Genomic DNA, 26,497 nt, shown 5'->3' with positions numbered 1-26,497 from the left:
CGGTCGCGTCTTTTTTTTCCCTACCGTTATTGCGTAAAATTGCAGAATTTCACTCAGGAAGCGACTTGTGCGAGAGGCTACACAGAACACACGCAGTACGCATGCGCGTGGACTTGAAACGTCTCCAACTTAACTATAGTAGCGTAGTACAGTACGAATTACGCTGCAACAGTGCAAGCATGGCTGAATGTAAAGGTGTCACTATCCCTGAAAGAGTACTGGTATGTTAACTCTCTCTGTCTTGACTCTTGTTTTGTTATTGCAGTTTTGTAATATAGGTCTAACTAGATCTAACGTGAGTTTAATTTAAAATAGAATGAGATCGAATTATCAATTCAGATATCATCATGGATATAGGCTGGATCTAGGACTATTATAGCCTAGGCCCTAGCCTAGGCCTAGCACTATAGACTATAATCTAGGCCTATAGGCCTATAATTTTATAGTTAGGCCCTAGGCCCTGACGTTTTTTAGATCTAAAATTTGTAAAAATGACTTCAAATTAAGACCAATCATTTTCAACTTCAAGGACAATCAGGTCCATTGGCATTGCAACAGAGCTATTTTGGACTCTTGTTGTTCATCCTCTCAATTCTCTGTCTCACACTGCACAGTCACAGCCTATCCCCATACTATAGGCCTATAGGCTATACATTGTACACAATGTCTGTGATCTTACTCAGATTCACAGAAAATCTCACGCATAGCTGGTCTTTGAACTTGGCATCTCTGGTCCAATCCCATTTTACATGGGAGCCGACTTCCATCCAAGTTCCATGCAAAAAAACTGTGTTTCATACTGTGTGCGTGTGTGTGTGTGTGTGTGTGTGATACATGTGTGTCTCACTGTATACATATATATGTAATCTTCCTCTTGAAGGCTTGTAGAGTTTCTTATTTGATTTGACATAATTTTGATATTAACATGATATTGAGGTAATTTTTTTTTCTCTTACAAAAAAAAAGTTTCATATTGTTATAGACATGATAGAAGAGAAATATGGCGGTTTGATTTCATTTGTAATCATTTTTAAAATATTTGTAATTTAATTGATATTGATATATTTATTTGTTTGACTGTTAATTGCTTGTATACATGCAACGAATCTTTATTTATATGAATTGTGATTGTCAACTTATTGTTCTGAAGGAGGAAGAAAATAAAATATTATTTAAAAAAAAAAAAAAAAAAAAAAAAAATACATAACCCGGAATCTTATGAACATTTATTCTGGCTTTGTAATGATGTTAAAGCTTTATGGCAGAGGGTCATTGAAAAACTTAATTTGATAAAGCTTCAAAATGCAGAGTGGAAAGATATACATGTGGGAATGGATCCGATCTTGAAGTGAAATTTTGTAACACGGTAATCTTTTTAATGAAATATATCATTTTTAGATCAAGGTCAGAAGGTAGAGTTCCTACTCAAGAAGAGAGTATTCAGAGAGTCGTAGAATATCGAAATGAAGAAAAAGCAATAGCTATTAAAAGGAACAAGTTAGACAAGCATTTATTAAAATGGGAGAGAATGTACCGAAATGGCAGGACTGAGGGCGATATCCAGGTGTGATTTGGGAGAAAGTGACTGTGTAGGTGTGTGTGAGGGTGAGTGTGTGTATGTGAGGGTGTGTGTATGTGTGTTTTGGGGGAGGGATAATGAAGTTTTCCTTTGGGATGGGTGATTCTTTGGGATTTTTTTTTTTTTACTTGTCGATTTCTTTTTTTGATTTGCTTTGTTTTTGATGAGTGCAAGCCAAGTAATCTCATATAGTTTTAAATCATTGTTGAATATTTGATACGTGAAAGGAAAAGTGTTAGGCATATTATATGTATTTTTTAAGGGGATCCTAGTGTCAGTATATCTATTTGTTAATTGGTTTGTTTTGGATTTGGGTCTACTTTGTTTTGTTCTTTCTTTGTATTCCATGTATAAATAGCCCTCCACAAATGTGCAAGGGAAGACTTTTTGATTGGGGCGGGGGGGGGGGGGGGGGGGGAGGAGTGGTGTTTCAACCATTTTTATAACTGATTTCATTGTTTCTCCTTTAAGTTATATATGATTTATGCTTGTATTAAGTTAGCGAAAAAAGTCCAAATATGAAATGTAAAATATTATGTGTTTTGAAATGTTAAATTGAAATGTTATATATTTTTGTTCATGGAATCAGAATAAAACAATATGAAAAAAAAAAAATACATGTGATACATGTGTGTCTCACAATAGGTGAAATATATCATGCAATTCCAGGTGATTGGAGAAATGATTTAGGTTCGATACAATTTTGTGAGATAGACTTAATTATAATATAGGCATAAACTTGCTTCTGTTGGGGAGGGAAATTAGCTTTAAGGAGGTATTATCAAGAAAAATATATGAATATATTATTAAAGAATTGCAAAAGTCATATGATTTACAGATAAGAGATGGACAAAATAATTATAATTATACAGAGAAAGAAATTAGTGAATGTTTTTTTAGACCAAGAATGACATTATTAATTGGGAGACAGGGAATTTCAATTTAAGCCTCTGCATGGGGCAATTTACACTAAAGTTAATTTGTTTAGATTTGGATTTGTCGAAGATAATCTCTGTTCGTACTGTAAACGGGAAACGGAAACATATTCATATATATTTTTGTCTTGCTTAAAGGTCAAACTGATATGGGAACCTTTGATACAGCGATTTGAATTAGATGAAATAAAGGACTTGAATTGGCGGGATATATTTGTTGGTTTGTCAGGCAATACAAATAGAATAAAAAGTTGTAATACTATTATCTTTATGGTAAAATATATATTTATATTTAGAAAGGAGGGGGTTTTACCAACCATTGATGATATACATCAACTTATTTTAGAATATAAGGATCAAGAAAAGAAAATAGCTATTAAAATGGGGAAATTAGGGCGGCACTTGCAAAAATGGGAAACAGTAAAATTGTGACAAGGTTAAGTTGTAAGTCTTTATTTACTTTCAATACATGTAATGCCTCTCCCGTGAGCTTGTTATATTCAAAATTGTTCATCGAATTGTTTTTGTACTTTTAAACATGATTTGTTTATAATGAGTGTGAGCAGATCTTCTGGGCAGTGGTGTGTTGGGTGTGTGTGTGTATGTGTTTTTGGGTGTGTTGTGGTGGGGGAGGGGGAAGTTTGGTCTTTAAGCATTTTTATAATAACTGATTTCATTGTTTTTTTTAAAGATATGACTCATGATTTTGTTAAGTTAGTGGAAAAAAGTGAAAATATGAAGTGTAAAGTATATGATTTGAAATGTTAAATTGAAATGTTATGTAACTATTTGTTCATGAAATCAGAATAAAAACATTATTAAAAAAAAAATAGTCTCTAGATAACCTAAAGCCAAGGCAAAAGCCAATACAATTACAAGTTAAAGTGATGTTCAGTAGATCTAGTCTGGTAGGATAGACTAGAGGGCTCCCAAAGAAGAAAATTATTTTAGCTAGCAGGTACAAAAATACAAAATAGTAGGAAACCTGCTCTATGATTATGAATATTGAAGCCGATTATTAATTTACAAAGACACTTTGCCATTTGAGGAAAATTGGTCCAAAAATGGCTGATATAACAAGAAAAAAATATTCAAATTATCGTCCGAGAATCCTCAGACGACAATTCTGATTTGAAAATAGCAGAACATTATTTACATGCTAAACGTATGTGCTGATTGGGCTATTTTGGGGTGATTTTAAATCATTTATATGTGAGGATTATGGTCATTTTACATTAGCAAACATCATAACATGTATTTTCTAATACATCGTTGAAAATTTGAATTGACTATCAAAGTATCCATACATGTATTTGGAGGAAATTTATAAATATATGAATCGATCATAATTATAATTGATTGCTCATTGATTCAACCCATTTTGTTCTCTAATACGCAAAAGCAGTCTACAATATAAAAATCATAATTTTCTAAAATTGCTAAATAAGAGTTCTTGTAATTGTCTAGCATATCCTATCCATTGATTTCAATGCATTTAAATTGAATCTACTAATACTAGATCTAGATCTACCTTGCAATTTAACCAAATAATGAATGAAACACTGAAAAGACTCCATTTTGTTCCTGATGCTGATCATGTACTTGATAACTAAAGTGCAGCATGCTTTCAGAAAAAAAAGAAGAAAAGTCTGAACTTGCTTGAATATTAACTTGCTTTCATGTAAAATTATGCCAAGACTCAAGAGGCAAGATATGAAAAATGTAGATTCTAACTAGGGACTCTGAACTTTTTCACACCTTGTTGTTTTCATGAAGATGCAATTTGGAGAAAACTTTGAATGAGGCATAAACTTCAAACAGAAACAAACATAATCTATAATTGTGATTTTTATTTTACATTTCAGGCTGTCCTCCCCAGTGGCATTACTTACCATGCTTGTAATCTTGAAATTGAATCCTTCAATGAGAATGAAGTTCATTTTCGTACAACTCTGTGGCTGAATCTGAGCACCAAAGAAGAATTTGAAGAATGGTTGCAAAGTTTTCAAGAGACTTCTCACGTGACTTGGCGGGTCAGGCGGACAGTTCCAACAGACGGAGTTAAAGTATTGTTCAAGGTATTCACTCTAACTTTGTTCATGTTTAATGTCTTTGAGACCCTGACCCCCACCAGGGACTGAACCCATGGTCCCTATGAGGGCAGTCCATGTGATCCCCAGCTTTTGTATATTTTTTTCTTGTTGCCCACTATCATGCCTGTTAAAGATGTAGTGTTTTTCAATTGCAGCCCAAAACTTGACACTGAAAAAATATAGGCCTAATAGTGATTAGGCTAAATGTTATAGATATAAGATATCCTACCTGTGTACATACCTTTTTATAACTTAATACCATAATGAAAAAAATTATAAAGAAAATATGTAACTGGAAATAAACTTAATGGAATATAAATTTCATAGTATTATAATGAATGTTTTGTTTTAATTTCTAAGTACGTGAAACTTTATAAGAATCCACTATCTTCATCATTTTCATCATTACTATTATTATTATTATTATTACTATTATTATTTTTAAAGGGATTGTTCAGTAGTGGATCCGAACTCAAAATTTTCTCCAAACCTCATTTTAACAGTAAATTTTATTGATAAACTGCTTATAAACACCATTTGAAACTATTTGGTAATTTAATTTTTCCTTCTAGAAGCGATGTTTGGGCCAAAACTGAATAAATGTGTTGTAATCGATCATCTATGATCGATTCAATGACAATCTTTTACAAAGTATTAAAAAGGTATCTGCTGTTGTATGGCATCATTGATAACATGTATTGACACAAAAGTAGTATTGAAATCAATCAAGAATAACGAAATATGTGTAAATAGTGCAGATTTTCTTTAAAACGGCTCATTCGAATTCGAGTAAAAAACGACGGCCACGTCTTTTACTCGATTAATGTATTTGATATTTCAGCCATTCCTGAATGGATTTTCCTCAAAGATCAATTTCATTTGTAAGTTATCATTATGCATCAATATTTGTGGCAGTTTCTATTCCAAATGCTGAAATAATTTTCTTCCTGAAGCGCCCTCTCACCCACTACTGAACTTCCCTTTAAGTAGTAGTAGAAGTAATAGACACTTTATTTTTATCAAAATACATTCTTCCTTCATGTCAAATTCCATGGTGTTTAGATAGAGCAGGCTACAAATGTGATTTAATAACTTTTAATGAAAGTTGGTTATTTGTTTGGACTGACATGTATTTCTATTCACCATATCTATTGAATTATTTTTCATTTCAGAAATCCTATCGTTGCCAGCACAATACACTACCAGCGAAAGCCTCCACAAATTCGAAACAACGTGTTGCATCCAAGAATACCAATTGCAAGGCTGACATGATGGTGAAGATCAGAGTGTCGAAATTTGAAGTACACAAACGCAGCAGGTATATTTTTATTCTATTTCGTGTTTTTTCATTATGTCTTATAGAAAATAACCTCCTGGAGTGTCATATACCCTTAATTGTTGGGGGGGGGGACACATCATCATGCCTTCTAGCTAAAATCTCCCTCTTCCAGCCAGATTTAATGTGATTTATCTTACCTGCTGCGAAGAAAGCAAGTTGCTTGTTAAACAAGTAACCAGGAGACCAAGAGCAATGGCAGTGAGGATAAAGTACCTTGCCCATGGGAACAGAAACCTGCCCCTGCCAGAGCAAGCAAACATGATGGGGTGAGAGTCTATGGAATTATATCTACTGAGCCACAAGACATCTCCAATTTATGTTTTCTCAATTCCTGTAGATATTGCAACATAATCGTGATCTGCGTTCAAAGACTCTTAACTAGATTCTTCGGGGCAAGATCTGAAATGAAGTAACCCATTTTTGAGGCTCTTCATACTACCACATGAAGTGTGAAACAGATTCTTTATTATTTTTGCATCTAATGATGTACATGTAAATGATGCAAGCTATACTTTGTTGTGTTTAATGCACAGTACTTATGGGGCTTTTTTTTTTCTTGTCACTTATTACAATTCTAAAGCTGGCTATCTCAAAATACAGATGTGCACTCTGTTCATTCTCATTATATTTAACTATGAGGTATACATGTACATGTAGAGATTTACACATGAGCATGAATTTAATTAACCATAATCTTAGACTTGGGTCTTACATAATATACCGAGAGTTGTGAAGCTTATTCAACTCAGGATAAACATCCACATGGTGTAAGAAATATGAAAATTAAACCAGAAATATTCAACTGCGCACAGTCGACTGGAATGCCTCTGCCCATTGACCCCCCCCCCCCCGGTAAGCAGTCAAACTCAAAATCTACTGGGTTCGATCTCACAGCCAACTTCACGTTCTGACCACATTTGATGAAAACTTAAGTACCGGTAATACTCGAGTTCTGATCCCCCCCCCCATGGGCAGCTTGACCTTCTGACCAAATTTAATGAAATTCCATCAAGTAATACTTGAATTTGATGAAATTCTATTGAGTAATACGTGAGATATCGCATGAACGGAAAAACATTGACCTTTAACCTTGGGTGGTTCTCGACGAATATCTAATCAGCTAATTGTCACTTCCAAGTTCCAACTTGATATTTTGACCAAGTTTGATGAAATTCTATCAAGTAATACTTGAGTTATCGCGTAAATGGAAAAATACGGGCAAACGGATAAAGGTGATTGACCTTCAGTGGATCTTGCAAAAAATCTAATCAGCTAATTGCCACATCAAACTTGACCTTCTGACCAAATTTGATGAAATTCCATCACGTAATACACGAGTTATTGCATAAAGGGAAAATCCAAAGTTCATTGACCTTTGACCTATAACCTTGTTCAAATAAAGCTCATTGACCTTTGACCTATAACCTTGTTCAAATAAATCTCATTGACCTTTTACCTTCAGCAGATCTCACTGAAAATCTAATCAGTTAATTGCCACATCCAACTTGACCCCTTGACCAAGTTTTTTTTAATGAAATTCCATCAAGTAATGTTTGAGTTATCGCGTAAACGGAAAAATCCAGACAAAGTTCATTGACCTTTAAACTTTGACCTTCAGCAGATCTCGCTGAAAATGTAATCAGTTAATTGCCACATCCAACTTGACTTTCTGACCAAATTTGAAAAAATTCCATCTAGTAATACTCGAGTTATGGCATAAACGGAAAAATCCAGACAAAGTTCATTGACCTTTGACCTTCAGCAGATCTCGCTGGAAATGTAATCAGTTAATTGCCACATCCAACTTGACTTTCTGACCAAATTTGAAAAAATTCCATCTAGTAATACTCGAGTTATGGCATAAACGGAAAAATCCAGACAAAGTTCATTGACCTTTGACCTTCAGCAGATCTCGCTGGAAATGTAATCAGTAAATTGCCACATCCAACTTGACTTTCTTACCAAATTTGAAAAATTCCATCTAGTAATACTCGAGTTATGGCATAAACGAAAAATCCGGACAGACGTACAACCCGAAAACAATGCCTCCGGCACCTTCAGTGCGGACTGCGGAGGCATAAAAACCCAATAACTTACTTATTTTTAACCCCTTGCGCATATATCATTGAAATTTGTTAATGATTACAGAGGGAAATAATTGAGTAATATTAATCAATTAATCAAACTTATCTTTACAGAAGCAAAGATCACCCGGATTATCAGGCACAAATTGTACTAAACAACATGCATAACCATCCGGTTGAGTGTGCAGACGCTCTAAAGCATAGAGATGTATCGGAAACCACTAAAGCAATGCTGACTGACTTATTTCAGCGAAAATACGGGCCAACACAAGCAGTAGAAATGCTGAAATTCGACCTTCAATTGAAGCACGGCGATGACTACCATGTGAAGGCAGCAGATCGAGCTGTCTGTCCGGATATCCAGTTTGCCCACAGGTATTTTAGGATGTATTAATACATGTCATGTGTCAATAAATAATGGAACGGTGGATTTTCAGTACATTGTGAGCTAAAAGTTGTCAATATTTTTACATCATTGCATAAAGCATCCTCCACAGGAGAGAATGATACTTAATTCGAAAATTTGTTGGGTAATTTGGATTCTATCACTGTAATCGCCGACTGTCGTCGTTTTATAGCTTCCAAGGCTATTTTGAAAACTTTTTGGACCCATTTTTCCTTATGGTCATGTAAAACATATTTCAACCACATACATGACCATGACCAAAACTGTGTTTGACCTTTAAGTTGATATTCAGGAGTTTGCTCTATTCAACAGTTAATATTTGTTCATCTTATGGGATAGAGCAACCTTTTCCCATCAGCATGACCCCAAAATCATCAAATTTCTTTTGTCTCATGGACTGTCGTTTTCGGCATTTGCCCGATTTTCTGAGATTTGAGGCAAGATAACTTACAAAAACTACAATCTACAAGAAATTAATCTTGAAATAAAAAGTTTCCAACCAAATTTGATAATCTTAGTGTCATTATAATAGATGAAACATTTTTTAAACAGTATGGTGAGAAATTGACCAGAGCAAAAAAAAAAAATCAAGTGATCCTTTATTTGAGGGTCCATTGTCCACCCACCATGGGCAAAGTAATGGCAAAGCCCAAAAATAACAGTGCATAAGATATAAATCATGAAGTAAAAAAGTTCTCAACCAAATTTGAAGTTGTTATAAAGAAGAGAAGATGCTCTATTGAGCAAGGTGAGAAGAACAACTGTTTGAATAGAACAAAGTCCTAAAATTTGACCGTTCCATTTTTTATTGGGACACCTGTGGCCTGTTGCATAAAACTTTTTACCTGAGAAAACTCTGGTAAAAACTGAAAACTAAGGTTAGTCTGATTTCTGCCATTGACTTTAACACAGAGCAAAAACTCTGGTAAAAACAACCTGAGTTTTCTCAGGTAAAACGTTTTATGCAACGGGCCCTGGTATAATCAAATAAACGATTAAAGGTAGTAGCTCTCAATTGGACACTTCTTGAAACGTTCTAGAACTTGGCTTGAGTCAACATTAGACAATACTGAAGATATTTCTGAGATCTTAAAGTCCTACATTTTTTAATTGCTTTGAAATGAATTTAAAACTAACCCCAAGTTTCTTTGATATATCTCAGCTCTCAAAACAGTTTTGTCCAGCCCTTAGCTTTTTAAAAATCAAACGCCGGGTGCCCTCTGTTGACCGTTTACCTTGGATTGCGTGATTTGTACAGGATAGTATGGTGCTCTTCTTATCACGCGATATATCTAAGCAATGCACGTACGTGCCTTTACTTTACAAGCAATGTACATTGCAGTACCATGGCTATAATACACAGGACTGCACTGTATGCTTATTCCACATCCGTTTTGTACAATCCCCAATGTTAAAGTGTCTTAAAAATTTAGTCATATTACCTTTTCATAATTAAATATATAAAAATACATGATTTTTTTGTTTAATTCTCTTTGTATGTATTGTAGGTTGTATCGCAAAGTTTTCAAAGAGGAGTATGGGGAGTCTTGTGGAGAAGATATGCTGAACAGTCTCCGTGAGAGAATCAACCAATTCAATGCAGAGGCAGGTTCGACATGCATGGCGATGGATGTCAATGACAACCAGTTAGTTGTTGCCATATGTACACCCTTAATGAAAAGAGTACATGAGGAACTCAAGCATTCTGGAGAGTTGGTGTTCATGGACGCCTCGTCCAATATGGATCGGCATGGGTGCAACATCTTCCTAATGTTGACCCATAGCTGTATCGGAGGGATACCCCTTGGTGTGCTGGTGACAACCTCTGAGTCTGAAGTTGTCATCAAGGCAGCCCTGCAGCTCTACACCACCCTGCTCTCTGATGACAGCTTTGGAGGGAAAGGTCTGCAAGGTCCAGCGGTCTTCATGACTGACGATTGTGCAGCTGAACAACATGCCCTTCAACAGATGTTCCCCTCAAGCACCATTCTGCTCTGTGTTTTCCACGTTTTACAAGCGACGTGGAGGTGGCTCTGGGATGCCAAAAATGGTGTGCAGAAACATCAAAGGCCAAACCATCTACAGCACATGAAGCGGCTCATCTATGCGGACACGGCCGAGCAGCTGGAGCAGCTGTATCAGCAGAGCCTCCAGGATCCTAGCATCTCAGTGTAAGAAAAATTGTCTGACCTACATTTGTAAATAAAATGATGTTGGCACTATGTTAGCAATGAAGTTGACATGGTTGGAAAACTGCTACCTGTCTGCCACTGGCAAAATCTATTTAAACCAAATAATTATTGAAATGTTAACCCTTGATAGCCCAGGCTATTTTGAAACTTATTTTGACCCCCCCCCAGATCTTGGCTGCCAAGTGACATAAAATTATGAAATTTGGCATCTACATAGAACATGTCAAGAAGAATTTTTTGGGGTGCAACATTTTTATTTGAATTGTTATGGAAGTTATTCATGCTGATTTTATTCTTAAATAAATTGCATTTTAATTTTATATAGACTGAATTTGAAAATTTTTTAATGCGGATAGTTGTTTTTATTTTGTTGCAAACTTATTTTACAAAGTCCTGAAGAAAAAAATGACAAATTTCTAATAATTTATTTTTTATTGGTTTTTATGTCTTAAGTATTTTTTTGTTTTTTTCAATTGGAATACTTTTGGTATTGAATATCAGCAGGTTTTACAGTAATACGAAGTATTATAAAAGCAAATAACACCATTTTATTGCCCAAAATGGAAATTTTGTACTTCAATCCCTAAAATTCTCAAATTTTGAGCTGACATGTGATTACATAATTTAGGGTAACATGGAGACAGTACATCCGATTAAAAAAAAACACTTGTAGTTTCAAAAGTTGCGCAAGACTTGAAATGCGTGAAACAAACATTTTGCAAAATTATTGCAAGAAAGGTACCCCCGTCTATTGATGGTTAAAGATCAAGTCCACCTCAGAAAAATGTTGATTTGAATCAATAGATAAAAATCAGACAAGCACAATGCTGAAGATTTCATCAAAATCGGATGTAAAATAAGAAAGTTATGACATTTCAAAGTTTCGCTTATTTTTAACAAAATAGTTATATGAACGAGCCAGTTACATCCAAATGAGAGAGTCGATGATGTCACTCACTCACTATTTCTTTTGTATTTTATTGTTTGAATTATACAATATTTCAATTTTTACGAATTTAATGATTAGGACCTCCTTGCCTGACGCACAAAATGTTAAAATAATTGAATTCCATGTGTTCAGGGAGGAATGAAACTTCTTTTCACATGACAATGACGAAAAAATCAAAATATTTCATATTTCAAACAATATAAAACAAAAGAAATAGTGAGTGAGTGACATCATCAACTCTCTCATTTGGATGTAACTGGCTCGTTCATATCACTGTTTTGTTAAAAATAAGCGAAACTTTAAAATGTCATAACTTTCTCATTTTACATCCGATTTTGATGAAATTTTCAGTGTTATACTTGTTGAATTTTTCTCTTTTTATTCAAATCTACTTTTTGTTGGGGTGGACTTGTCCTTTAATAAAGCTTTGGTTTTAAACAAGTTGTTCAGAAATAGAAAATTATTATATTTTCCATATCTGGGATAACTATAGAAAAATTAAATACTAATTTACTAAAACCAACCAGGGGTCTTACTACATCTGTAGGGGGGGGGGGCTATTTTGGCCCCCCTCAGATCTCGGCAATGAATGCACCAATTGACTCAAAAATTGGCACAGTGGTAGAACACATCATAAAGAATAAGAATCTAAATATATATATATATATATAATTGTTTTTTTTTATAATTTATTTTTAAAAATGCAAATTTTTGATGATTTGGGAAAATATTTTTATTTTTATCTAAAATCATTTTATAAGAAGTTACTTCATTTCTTCAGTTTTTCTGTCAAAATACTTTAAAATGATGTAATTCATCATATTCATGTCTTTTATTGGGATAAAAAGTATCACTAATTTGCATAAGTTATGCAAATATTTCCTTATTTCTTATGTTTTTCTTTGTTTTTATTCTCATGTATTTTATTTTTTTATTTTTTTTTAGATGAATTTGTATCTTAAGTTTATGAAATAAACTGATAACATGAAAATATCAAAATTCTAACTCAATGTTATGAATGATTATAAGATAGCTGGAGTTAGAAACCTGTACAAAATGTGCATTTTTTGGTCAAGCGATTACTGACCTGTAATATCAGATCTACACTTAAAACTGGGGTGAATCATACATCAAAATATGCAGGAGACTCGAGAGGAAAAAAGTCATGAAATTTAAGCGCAAAATTGTGATTGGTCTAGATGTACTGCGGGATTAGGGTTAATTAATCTATGATCTAAGATCTATAATCTTCCAACTGTATATTGTGTATTGCCAATTACATGACCAAATAATTCTTATCTAGACTTCATTTATCAAAAATATATTTATATAAATTTTACATGATATCGTGAGAGGATGACAATGAAATCGTAACTTGTATATTATAACATTTTTTACCCTGATGATTAGAATCTAGTGTTACAAATTGTTGTTGCGACAGACTGAATTCTTTTTTCCACAAATGTATATTTTTTTTAAATTTTGGATTTATCCTTTAAACATTTCAGGAAATTCAAGAAGCATCTAACGACTTACATGACTCGAAAGAACATGTGGGCTATATGCCTGCGCAATGACCTTAATATTCGGGGCAACAACACGAATAACTTCTGTGAAGCTGCAATGAGGGTCCTCAAAGACAAAGTTCTAGAGCGCACCAAGGCATTTAGTGTCCCACAGCTGGTGGATTTTGTGTCCACATTTCTCCAGGACCACTACTATCAGCGCCTCATTGATGTAGCCAATGGTCGGCTGGAGTATGTGGTGACATCAAGGTTCATGCTTCCAGATAGGACCATCACCAAGGAAAACATCGAGCAGGTATGAAGCAGTCTCCAACTTTTGCTATCTTATACAGGGTAGCCTAGAAAATGTTTTGCTCATCTTCAGTTTTAAAACCATTTAAAAAAAAAATCGGGCATTGCGACACTGCAGGATTAAAAAAAAATATCCATCAGACCGAAAATGATGAAAATATGATTTTGTAATATTCAATGTCAATGCAAATGGAGTTTTCTCACACAAGCTGTAAAGATATTATTTTCAGTTGAACTGGCTGAAATTAATTTGTTTCAGCATAATTATTCTTTTAAAAGATTCTGCAATAGACTTTGCCCCTCCCCCCCAAAGAAAAGGTCAAAAAAAGAAAAACAAAATACATGAAAAATTAATTCTAATACGATTGTTTGGAATGCTACAAAGAGTATTTTCACCAAACTTTAGCATTCTAGGACCTTGTAATAAATTACAGCAGAAAGTATGATTTATGCATATTTGGCAGAATTTTAGAATATATGCACCCTGCACATACCTATAGTTTGTGATACTCCTGAAATGCAAACATTTATCAGAAACAACATTGTTTCACTAAAGAAGCATAAAGATGCAAACTTTGTAAAATTGGTGTCATCTTTTTGGCATGAGGGACACTGAATTAATATTTAAGTCTTCTCACATGAAACATGACTATCCTGTATTCAGAATGGGATGAGTTCAACTGAGGGCCCTATCCTGGTGTGATAGTCTCAACAAAAGTGGATGTTTACAGAAGTACACATACATATGCAAACATTCATGTATATATTGTATAGCAAAATAAATTGATTCTTTCAATTAGGTGGAAATCATGGGTCGAAATCATGAAACAATGATTGCATTTAAATAAATGCTTATATGTAAACATAATGTGTATGATACAGTGGTAAAATTTGTGATTTGATACATTGTATATGTTGTTATGACTTTTTTTTGCTGACGAGCACCCGATGGATGTACTAGCTTTATCAAAATACATGTATTTGATAATGTATTTCAGGTGATGCAGTTGTGAATATTTTATGGTCCAGGTGCCTTCATCAGGATTTAGCACCAAATTTAGATTTCATTTACTTTTGTTTGTTAGGTTTCACCGAGCCAATTCAAGGTTAAGAGCCAGTCAGGAGACACTAACTACCACGTGGACACCATGATCGGCCACTGCTCATGCCCAGTTGGCAAAACAGGTGGCCCGTGCAAGCACCAGGCAGCTGTGGTCAAGCACTTCAAGAAGTCTTCCACAAATTTTGTCCCTGTGAATGACATGAACATGAGGCTTCAGTTGTACAAGATTGCTACAGGTAATGTTATGTAGTAAATATCTTCTAGTAGTCAAGGGAGTTTGTTGAAAATTTTAAACTCCTACATAATTGCTTATTTGTCTTTAGCTACGTAGAAACCAACTTTAACCCTTATTCCATTGGAGGGGGGGTATTATGGCCCCCCTGTCAATTTTTCTTTGCGGTACATCTAGACCAATCGCAATTTCGCGCTTGAACTTCATGACTTTTTCCTCTCGAGTCTCCTGCATATTTTGATGTATGATTCACCCCAGTTGTCCGTGCAGAACTGATTTTACAGGTCGATAATCGCTTGACAGTCACAAACAAATGCACATTTTGTACAGGTTTCTAAAAACAAAAAATACAAAACAACAAAAACAATAAAATGCATAAAAAACATGATGAAATATTGTGATTCTTGCAAATATTTGCATAATTTATGCAAATTAGTAGTATTTTTTATCACACGGTCATTCCATCTGGCTTCACCCAATGAGTTACACCCAACCTTTTCAGAAGGTGTTCAAATTTGGTATACATTAAATTTGAAATGTGTTAAGCTTATCAAATGAAAAAAAAATGTGAACTCGCTTTTTAATGCACTTTTTGAATTCCTCCATTCATTTTATTTGCAATGACATCAATTTCATGAAAATTGGTCAACCCGTTCCTGCGCAATGGCTGTTTGAAAGTTGGTGGCCATACCCATTTATGCTAAAACAACAACCACAAAAAAAAAGGTTGGGCCATAGCACGGCAACCAATGGGCAGATTTCACTTTTTTTTTCTTTTTTGATAAGCTTTACACATTTCAAATTTGATGTTTACCAAATTTGAAGACATTCTAAGGGGGTGGGGTATAAAATTTAATTTTGGGGGATGAATTGATATTGAATGACCCCAAAATGAAATACATTATTTGAAAGTATTTTGAAAGAAAAGCTGAAGAAATTAAATAATTTCTGAAGATTTTATAGGAATATCATTTTTTCCCCAAAATCATCACAAATTTGCATATTTAGATATTAATTATTAAAAATAATTGTTGAATTTATTTATTTCATGTTAAAATTCTTATTCTTTAAAAGTCTGTGCCAATTTTCAAGTCGATTAGTGCATTCATTGCCAAGTTCTGAGGGGGGGGGGGTGCCAAAATAGCCCCCCGCCCCATGTCCTCCAACTATCCCAATGGAATGAGGGTTAATCCTACAGACCATGGTGATATTCTGTCTTTAATAGAACTGTCACTTAGAACTAGTTTATACTCCTTGTTTCATTTTCTGCACTTGGGTTTTCATTGCTGTTACACGTACTAGTCTACATGTACTCCTTTCATGTCTATAATCTATTAATTAACTATCAAAGTTGTTGAATAAACTGTTTGTCTTTCCAATCTCTATTCTTATCTGTCTCTTAGTTCTAAGTTCTAGTAATAGATGGAACTTTTAATATCAAGCAGATTTTGGATCTGACCGTCATGGCAAAATGCTCTTCCAGCTCTACCTAAATTTCCATGTGATAGTATACTTTTACAAACATGTATTTTTTACAGAAAAAGGCCTATGCAGGGTAGTTGATAGTTTAATACAGCTGAGGGAGGGGGACCATAATTATTGCGCCCACTGATTGCACAACCATCATATGAATGAATTGTGCTAATTTATAAATGTTTAGTAAATACATTGACTTTTCATTTTTGCAACATATGAAATTAAACCCTAGCTATGATAGTATACAAGCAACATGCCTTGGGTACCAATTTTCATGTTACATACATGTATACTTTCCCACAATAGGGAAGTGCAATGTTCCAACTGGCTTCTTTAGTGGGCTATTGGATCAGCCTTCATCCTCCGCAGCTGTGAATGAGGAACATTCACTGATAGATGAGGAGGTGAATGAGGAACATTCACTGATAGATGAGGAGGTGAATGTGGGAGATACAGAGATGGATGAGGCTGAACCTTCTACCAGCCATGGATCACAAAATCCAGTCCTTGAAAGCCTTCATGCACAGGCATCTCTTCAGAATCAGTTCAGTCTGAGAGGTTTCCCTTCACAGCAGTCTTCTAGTACCAACGGTGCTACTTCAGTCTCTTTCCCTTCTGTTATGCCGGCTTTAGTCGCATGTTTGCCGGTTGTTAATGTCTTTATCATATTTTTGCATGCTCTGCTGTAGGTTGTGTATTTGTGCGTTGTGACCTGCAGCAACTTAACACAATCACAGACCATTGCCATTCTAATATCACTTTCAATTTTATCCCAACTTTTAATCACACTTGAATAAGTTTGTCTTATCATTTAGCAGATGATGTGACGCTAAGTTGACTCCAGTTGTGACAGCGTCAGGGAGTTGCACTTTATATTGACAACATTAAAAAGCTGCAATTCTTATACTTAGTTAATTGCCGTAAGATCTTCATGTACTTGAGGGTTTTGACACCAACGTTTGGTGATAAATGACGAGATGAATTTGGGAGATGGATGTGGCTGAACCTTCTACCAGCCATGGAGCACAATATCCACTCCTTGCAAGCCTTGCAAGTTATCTCAGTCACTTTCCCTACTGTTGTGCCGGCTTTAGTCGCATGTTTGCCGGTGCTACTACAGTCACTTTCCCTACTGTTATGCCGGCTTTAGTCGCATGTTTGCCGGTGCTACTTCAGTCACTTTTCCTACTGTTATGCCAGCTTTAATTGCATGTTTGCTGGTTGTTAATGTCTTAATCACATTCTTGCATGCTCTTCTGTAGGTTGTGTATTTGTGACCTGCAGCAACTTAATACAATCACAGACATACGAGTCTGTTATATGAAATGACAACCGTCGCCATTCTAATTTGAATACTGTAGGGGTTGAAATTTTTGCAAATTTCTCAAGCCATAATCTTGCAAAAATTACCACTTCAATGCTAACAAAATTGCGAAATCAACAACTCGCTATTTTGTGCTAGTTAAAAACCGTAAAAATATCTGTATGCGAGAATTTTAGGTTATAAAGTATATCATTTTCATCATCATTTTCAGAGAACTTCATAAAAATCCAAGGATTATGTGCTGTTTTACCATAAATTTCCTAGGGGGGCGACATGCCCCAATCCACAAAAGCCAGTACTAATCCTACATATTTATGTCCTGTTGTTTTTCCTATTCTATAGGTTGAGCTTATTAATGTATACAATCAAAAGCACTAACATCAGATGTACAATTATGATCCAGGTCCTTTGTCAAATCTGAGAATATTTCAGATATTTATACGAGGGATGTATTTCAAACTTAATAAACATTGTATGATAGTTGAAAATACCTTGCCCCATACCCCATTTGCCAAGGCAAATTTTGAACCAATAACATCTTTTAAGTTTGGAATACCTTCTTGCTTGTGTAAGTGGCTAATTTCTTTCTTTTTTTTCTCTTTTGTTTTCAGATGATCTCCTGGACAAGTTCCATGCCATGTGCGACGATATGGCGCAAAAGGCGAACAAATATCCAGACGTGTTCAAGCCTGCGATGAATGCCATGGTGCAGGCGTACACAAACATCAAGACAGATGCAAGTCTTCTGTCTGCTATGCACTGCTTCGGTAAATCTGGAGTAGTTCTACGAAAGGGTGGCCGCATGCGACGTACGGGCCAGATCGGTGTTCAACCAACAGCAACGGCTCGTCGTCGTCCCAAAATGGGAAGAGGAGGCAAGCGGTTACATTCTGGGCGACCTACTAAATCTTCCCATGTGGGGGAACATGCCTATGCTAATGCTCATAATCAAAGTGCTTCTACATCTGCAGTACTCCAGGTACCACGCAGGAAAAGAAACCCTGCACCACACTGCCTTAGCCATGCAGTTTCTCGGAATAAATCTCTGGGAAAGACCCATAGTGCTAAGTGAAGAAACAAAAAACAAAGGCAATGCAATCGTATAGCACCCAATCGCAAGGTACAAATGAGAATTCTTTCATCAACATCCAGCCTATAATTGCACAAGAGTCTCTCATTTAACTGTGGCGTTGCCCGTGACTTGTCTCCAATCTTGATACAAATTTGAAATTGAGGCACTGATTATATATGCTCAAAATTAACATGAAGGTATCTGAAGGCATGTTTTGGGATGGTCCGTCGAGCCGCACACCCTAGATCTGGTTAAGTCTATACCATTCAGGAGAATTTACAGATTCTGTGCATGTATGAAACAAAGATACTTCATGGCATAGTTTTTAGAGAAATTTGCCAAATGTCAAGGCCTTATAAAAGGGTCAGAGTTCAGTGAATTTTTGTTACCATTGCCAATTTTCAACTTGTACTCGAGTTAGAAATGTTGAGTGAAATTTTTGTAGGAAGATTTTAGATTTTCATGAAAATATTGAAGTTAGAATTGAACTTCAATGTCACATAACTTAAGCTAGATATGCTTTTCCATCTAGAACTTGAGTTAAAACTTCCTAGTAGTATTGAAATAGGAAGACTATTATACTTCAAATCACTGAACGTACATTTGTAAATGTAAGGGTCAAATGTCATATTTACAGGTCAAAGGCCCACTTTACTCAAGCTGAATATGCGGTTGTCCAATAGGATATAAATTTAGTAGTATATAGTAGATATATGCTGTACGTATTTGCATTTGTGAAAATTTAGCACATGTATCTGCAAATAATCTGAGAGTAGTATCCTAAATAACACATGCTCCTGAAACGATTTTGAGTAGAAGTACAAAATAAACTAGTAATCTCTGAAATAACATTTTCACATATTTTTGTTATGCCAGTCGGCATTGATTCTCACTCATGTGCGCAGTTACTGTAGTCCAAACAAAATATTTGTGTTAGTCCGTTTTAAGGCATCGTTCATCATTTTTGCGACTTAAAAATTCTTAAATGGATGGTTCTACATGCTACAGATGTCACTGTTATGGCATAATAATAAGGCTCTGAACAAATTCAAAATTTTTCATTTTATAGTGCCTTAAAAAAGCAAAAATCTATAATTTCCCCCATAGACCAGGGACATCTAATTAAATCTCGGGCCGAAATTTAATTTACAAAGTAGCTGTTTGAGATTTATACCGGGAATTTGTGTTGGTTTCAGGGTTTTTAGGTACCAACAGACCTACCTATTTTGAGTGTTATTATCCCCTCGGTTGACGAAGTCGGAGAGAGTTGTGACAGATTGTAACAAAATTAGATATGGAGGGACTCAATATCAAAATACAATATTAAGTTTGATTTCCTAGGATGTAGGTCAAAGGTTGAAGGTCTTAGCTCATTAACTATGCGAAAATAGGTAATCATGATTTCTGTTCAATAACTTTAGTAAAGTTCACCTAATTTTCATGAAATTTGATATGAAGGTACCTGTTATCAAAATACAGGGTAGTTTGATTTCTGAGAATGAACGTCAAAGTCTAAAGGTCATAGCTCAATAAATATGCAAAAATAACTAATTATGGTTTCCGTTTAATAACTTTAGTAAAGTTCAACTGATTTCAATGAAATGGATATGAAGGTACCTGATGTGAAAAAACTGTCTAAGATCAAAAACATCTTTATCCGTGAGATATTCATCATAAAGTGAATTAGCCTAATTTACCAGGTGCACCAATAAATCCCTAAAATCACTACTTATGATGTGATTTCTTAGAATATTCAGAGCAAACCTTTTTGGGTGGTAATTTTCCTTCATATGTCTATCCAAAATTAGAAATACCGGGTAGAAGGAAATCAATTTTTTTTTACAATTTTTTTACCAACACTGTACTTTACCTTTAAACTCCATTATATCAAAGCTTTAAAGTCATCCTAACCATGTAAACAGATGGGTGTTTCATGAAAGTTTCCAGCACTGACTAAATTGTCAGTGCTGACAATTTCAGTGAAATCCTTGACTTTGATTGGCTGAAAGGCACTGGCCTCTGACTGTTACTACGGTAACTCTGACTGTTACTATGGTAACTGTCAGAGAAAGACAACTTGTCAATGCTGACAACAATCATGAAACGGTCCCCAGGTGTCACATTTGAATTGTAAGAATGAGCATTCCCAATTTATGAAAGCAGTTATAAATGTAAGGTGATTTGATCCACTTTATTTATCTGTTTATCACACAACTCTGTTGTGTTTGTATCTTATGAATTGCAGCTGAAAGTTTTCCCTGTTTTTATTGACTGAAGTAAAATAATCATTGATATGAAGCACCCTGTGACATCTCTGATCTATTCAAATTTGAAGGTTATGCATTATATGTGTGCCATATCAAAATCACAGTGAAGAATTTTGGTGCTGTTCGATCAATTTGACTTGTTATAGAAAATGACCATGTATGTTTCTGAAAATTATGTACACGTTTCAAGGAGCTATAATACACATAGGGGTGTTAGAAACAAATAAATTGATTTATACATTCAAATTTGATTTAATACTCATTTGTTTTTATTGTGGACTCTGGAGGCAATTGCAAAAAAACTTTGGCAATTTTTTTTTTTGTGTGTGTGCACACAAGTTTATGAACATGTGTGCACGTGCACGTCATTTTGTGTGTGTTCTCGTAAGGGGCTTTAATCGGGCATAGAGACAAAAAATCAACTAATCGTGCATAAAATCCTGTCTCTATAGTACGTAAGGGTAAAATATGTCTCTTAATTTGTGGGACTCCTATATCTAACAGTATGGTTAGTAATGTTACCCGAGTCGACCTCTCACTAGCTCTTGAGGGGCTAACTCGGTTACATGACTGTTTTATTGGTCTAAAATCATTGATACTAACAAACTTAGATGCAAATGTCAAATTTAATTAGCTTTCATGTATTTATATACATGTACATGCATGTATAGATACATTTTGAAAAATAATAAATTCTTATTTTTGTTGAATGGAATTTTCTCAATCCAAACTGGTATGTGTTTGATTGAAGCTCCTTATGTGTGCATGTGCTCGTGTGTGAGTGCCTGTTTGTGTATAATGTGTTTTATAAATATCATTATACGTGTCTTTTCCCCCTACAATTACATTATTATTATAATACAAAGTCATTGTCTTTGATATGTCATTGTGCCCCCCTCCGCAATTTCTATATTTTTCAGCCGATTGCGCTAAAACTTGGCACAGATGTAGAACAGGTCATAATCTAAAAGTTAGTGTCGTTACAATTTCTCAAGGTCACCATGTGGGGGCGCAGTTGCACAAAATATGGCCAATATTAGGGAAAATGCAAACATCAAGTATGACATGCACTTATTTTGGAGGCAGTAAATCTAAAATTAGAAGTGTTTATTACTTCAATATGTGATATTGCATAACTTAAATGATTGGAGAAGCCATCCTATATCTTAAATAAAGATATCTAGTAAATTTAAAGGTCCAAACTTAACACAGAAGTGCAAATTTCCACGTAAATAATCCTACTCGTCACAAGGTGGCGCCATTCATATTTAAATAAAAAAAATCATTCCTTTAAAAATCATTTGTGTATGAATGAAAATGAATTGGTCATGTTGCAATGATCTTCAAATTTATTTAGAGTTACTTTTTAACTGCAATTTGGGGAATTAAATAATTTTTCCATATTTGCGTGATTTTTGCCAAACATTGGTATAAAAACAAAGAAAAACAAAAGAACATTTTTTTTCCACCAAAATATTATGACAGAAGCATACAGAATGCTTATTTCCATCTTAAATCTAAAAAAAAAGAGAATCATTTGGTTGCATTTTATGCCTGTATTATGAAAAAAAATAAAAATTATTCAAAATTTGAAAAACATGCATTCGTAAATATGGTTGCCATGGCAACAGGCTTGTCCTAAAACACCAAATTATGATCGGATATTATCCGCAATAAGATTTTAGGAAAAGTCACCAAATTTGGTGGGAATCGGACGAAAACTCTATGAGTGGCGAACAGATTTATGGTAGGGGGGGGGGCATGCCCCCCTAATTGCCCTTGGGCTTATTAGGGTTAAAGGGGAATCCAACCCAAATAAAAACTTGTTTTTATAAGGAAAAGAAATGTCAGACAAGTTGATAGGTGAAAGTTTGAACAATATCGGACAAACAACAAGAAAGTTATGAATTTTTAAAAGTTGCATGTAAATATTGGTAATCACTATACCCATGGAGACTTCAAATTGGCCGCACATGTGATGTCATAGTGATGTAAGGCAAGGACTACTCTTCCAGGTACTTTAATACATATTATGGCTAAAATGTCATTTTGTCCCAAAGTTTTATTTCAAATTGAATTTTTCTTTCATGAGGACATAAAAAACACACTACCTGGGTTATATTTAGATTACTTCCCCAGGGGAATAGGTACTTAGGAGAAAACCACAAATCCCTGATAATAAAGTACATGGCCTATGGGAAAGTTGTCCTTGCCCCTTGTCATAATTTACTTACCCAGTTGCCAATTTGAAATCTATATATATAGTATTAATGATCTCAATTTTAAAGCAGCTATAACTTTCTTATTGCTTGTCCGATTTCTTTCAAATTTTCACCATTCTGTTTAATCTATTTTTGTCTTTCCCAACACAACATTTTATGGCCAATGCTGGATTCCCCTTTAATAACTGCTTTTCGCCTGAAGCTTCGGGCGTCCATCAACCAACTATCGCGGTGTCAGCTGCACTTCAATACATGAACAATTCCATCCAAAACTATATAAACCTCTCATAATTCTCTACCACAAAGTATGAGTGACTTTTAATATAGTTATTTTTCTTCAAATCTAGCTTACATTATGTGTACGCAGCTAGCCCATATCACATGCATTGCAAGCCGACGCGATCGACGAACGAAGTCCACGCGCATGCGTAGTGCGGGTGTACTGCGTCATCATATTCTCTATATCGCGAATAGCCTCTCGCACTAGTCGCTTCCTGAGTGAAGTTCTGCAATTTTACGCAATAACGGTAGGGAAAAAAAAGACGCGCCCGGGTCCCGGTACGCGCGTAAGGTACGGTACCTTGGCTTATTACTTTAGCTTAGCGGAGGAAGAACACAGGAGAGAGGTACCGATTTAGCAAGCCGTTTAGTCAGTATGGCCTGGTCACACCTCTCTCTCTGTTTTGATCCTCCGCTCTTCGGAGATTAGCTATAAATCGCATCGCACTGGGATGAAATCTAGTAGTACATGTAGCTCATTGGTTAGACAGGAATAACCGTCGTTTCTGGGGATTTATTCAACAATTTCTGACATTTTACTACAATCCCCATTTACCGACGGCAATGTGTCAGTACGAGCCTTCATGTGTAATCTGGTCCGACAATTCGGCGGACAGGTTTTGTCCAGATTTGTTACTTCTTTTAGATTCTAAATGACATTATATTATCTTGGACGAAGGTCCACTATTTTCGTTAGACTCTAATCTTTCTATTGATATCATATACATTTATAATATTTTGGAAATATACGTTACCGATGAGTTATTCCCCGGGTTATTCCTTATTTTTTGACTTTCTGCCGGAGAGGAAAATATGGCAGCCGTCAACGAGTTGTGCTTTTATCAAGGCTTTCCGATTAAATTTTCGATATCTTGGCCAATCAATGCGAGCGACAAGTTCCGAACGCACGCACATCAATATGTCCAAGCGCAGCGCAAAGCAGCGGCACAAATCGCGATAGGTAGCGACTGGTAAATACGTCTGTAATGATGATGACGTCATCCAAGATGGCAACTTACCTTGACCAACGAAAGGATCGAGGATGACGATGTTTCGATCATCATTTCAAAAGAATTAGCGGTAACTGAGGTCTAAGGTACGATATTTCTGAATTTTAAACATTTTTTCGTAAATATGGATGTGATTTCTTTTTCATAATATGACATTTTATGTACAAAAAAACGATCGGAAAATCGGGTTCCAACTGTTCGATCTAACGTTACTGCTAAAATACGTTGTCTGTACGTACAGGCCTCCAAGCTTTTCAGTCTATGTATTGGTGAGTGAGCCAACGCAGTTCAGCGGAACAACCAAAATACAGAGACTGAAGCTTTTGGTCTACTCATTGGTTAGCATGTGAAGAGTACAGGCGATGCCGATGGGCATGAATTTTATATAGGCCCTATCGGTAATGATAGTCATCTTGTTCAGGATGGAATCGTCCAATCACCGCCCGAGCGTTGTTGGAGCGGTAGGGAGAGAGGGTCGAATTTCGCTCTCAAAATTGGGGAAAAAATCATAAACAAAAATCTAAAAAAAAAAATCGGGTAGGCATGGTACTGGTAGGGCCTAGCGAGTGGTGTCTGGTGATGATTTTTTTCTCTCCGCTCCACGACCGCTCCAACAATGCTCGGGCGGTGTGACCAGGCCTCTCCGCTCCATGACTGCTCCAACAACGTTTGGGCGGTGTGTAAACTACTAAAGGCCTGGTTACACTGCCCGAGCGTTGTTGGAGCGGAGAGGAAAAAATCATCACCGCTCGCTCCGTTCACCATTTTCGATTTCGATTGTTTTTTTGTTGTTGTTGATTTATTCCCCCAATTTCGAGCGAAATACGACCTCCTCCCGCTACTGCTCCACGACCGCTCTAACAACGGTCAACGTTCCGGCGGTGTGACCAGGCCTTTAGTAGATTAGTCATGTTAGTAGCGGGCCGAGCTTCGCGGCAGCTGCGGTGCTCAACATGTCGAGTTCTGAAGTAGCCTCTTACTCTTAGGAGTAAAATTCATCTACTCTACGTAGGCTTACTCCCCATGCATTGTAACCCAGGGAGCACCGGCCCGCTTCGCGGGCCGGCGCCCAGGAGCTCACCGTTTATTTTACTCAAGGGACAAGGGTAGATTATGGTCAAAATATCTAGCAAGATAAATGGTGAAAACAGAAATTAGGGTCTATGCACTTACCACGATTATATGGATGAAGGTCTATCAAGTGGTAGTATCCTGACATCAGGGCACGGACTGGAACCTCAAAAAAACAAAAAGTTCTCCCCTTCTACCCCAGTCTCGATCGGCCATTTTGTTGTGATTCATAACCATAATATACCCTTTTCCCTTGAGTATATACACGATGAGCTCCTGTGCTCCTGGTCCCTGGGTTACAGGCATTGAAGCCTTGGACGCTAACCCGGGGGGGGGGGGGGGGTAGCCAGGCGGCTTATAGAGAGTAAAAATCATTTACTAACGTAAGGTTACTCTCAATGAAGCCTGGTATTCCTATCCATTCATGTGTGTGTAGGCCGCCAAAACCTGAAACTCGCCCCAAGATTTCTACTTTCCTTCTAAAAGATCTAGCCCTAAATCATGTACATGGGATGCAACTTCCATTTCCGACATTTCTGCACCATCGATTTTATTTCTAAACTAGAATTCATCAAAAAAATGAGAAAAATATCATGACAAGACCGAAGAGACTTGCCCGATTTTTACGCCGCCATCTTGTTTCCTATTGTTCTTCGCCAACGTTACACGACTGTTTTACTCTCTAGAAGCCGCCTGGCTAGGGAGGGGGGGGGCACTTCCATTCAAGAGTGAATACCATGCGCGATCATGAGATCTCAAAAAGCACCCTAAAAACGTATTCTCATATTCTGAAAATTGGCGTGTGAAACCCTACCCTTAACAAGTATTGGAAACAAAAGTATACTAAGTTATTGGCAAGTATTCCCTGAATCGTACCCCTATAAAACAAGTACAGCGATATTTCAAACACGGACGTCGGTCGTCGGATTTACCTTTACCAACATCATTGGGTTTAGTACAGCCCAACCCACGCAAAGCGTACTCTAAACACATATAGTGCTGACCCCTGGGGCAAAAAGTACATCCTTTATAAAACATTTTAGTCTTGATTGTTTATACCCTCGCAAATTTGACCCTAAACACAATA

At 35.9% G+C, this 26,497-nt stretch overlaps 1 protein-coding gene across 2 annotated transcripts; it reads left to right on the top strand.

Moving 5' to 3' along the window:
• Positions 1 to 20,505, top strand: LOC121417299. Of its 2 annotated transcripts, XM_041610955.1 has the most exons (8): positions 1 to 221; positions 4,380 to 4,592; positions 5,780 to 5,925; positions 8,145 to 8,405; positions 9,945 to 10,607; positions 13,086 to 13,398; positions 14,480 to 14,693; positions 18,101 to 20,505. In XM_041610955.1, exons 1-8 carry the CDS (start codon positions 102 to 104, stop codon positions 18,559 to 18,561), a joined length of 2,391 nt encoding a protein of 796 aa, XP_041466889.1. In that variant the 5' UTR covers positions 1 to 101; the 3' UTR covers positions 18,562 to 20,505. The 2 variants fall into 2 exon arrangements, with proteins under 2 accessions (XP_041466889.1, XP_041466890.1); XM_041610956.1 differs by lacking the exons at positions 4,380 to 4,592; positions 5,780 to 5,925 and having other exon boundaries at positions 172 to 221.
• The last annotated feature ends 5,992 nt before the right edge of the window (positions 20,506 to 26,497 follow it).

Source organism: Lytechinus variegatus, chromosome 6, assembly GCF_018143015.1.
Source record: "Lytechinus variegatus isolate NC3 chromosome 6, Lvar_3.0, whole genome shotgun sequence".
NCBI lineage: Eukaryota > Metazoa > Echinodermata > Echinoidea > Temnopleuroida > Toxopneustidae > Lytechinus > Lytechinus variegatus.
Note: the sequence above shows the minus strand (reverse complement) of the source record. Positions and strands in the feature narration are given on the sequence as shown.

What these genes read in the sequence shown, in the direction of transcription:
- LOC121417299 (XM_041610955.1), top strand. Translation starts at nt 102, where the DNA reads ATGCGCGTGGACTTGAAACGTCTCCAACTTAACTATAGTAGCGTAGTA. An exon ending in CAGGATCCTAGCATCTCAGT is followed by an intron (nt 10,608 to 13,085) that starts GTAAGAAAAATT and finishes TAAACATTTCAG; the next exon opens with GAAATTCAAGAAGCATCTAA. An exon ending in GTTGTACAAGATTGCTACAG is followed by an intron (nt 14,694 to 18,100) that starts GTAATGTTATGT and finishes TTTTGTTTTCAG; the next exon opens with ATGATCTCCTGGACAAGTTC.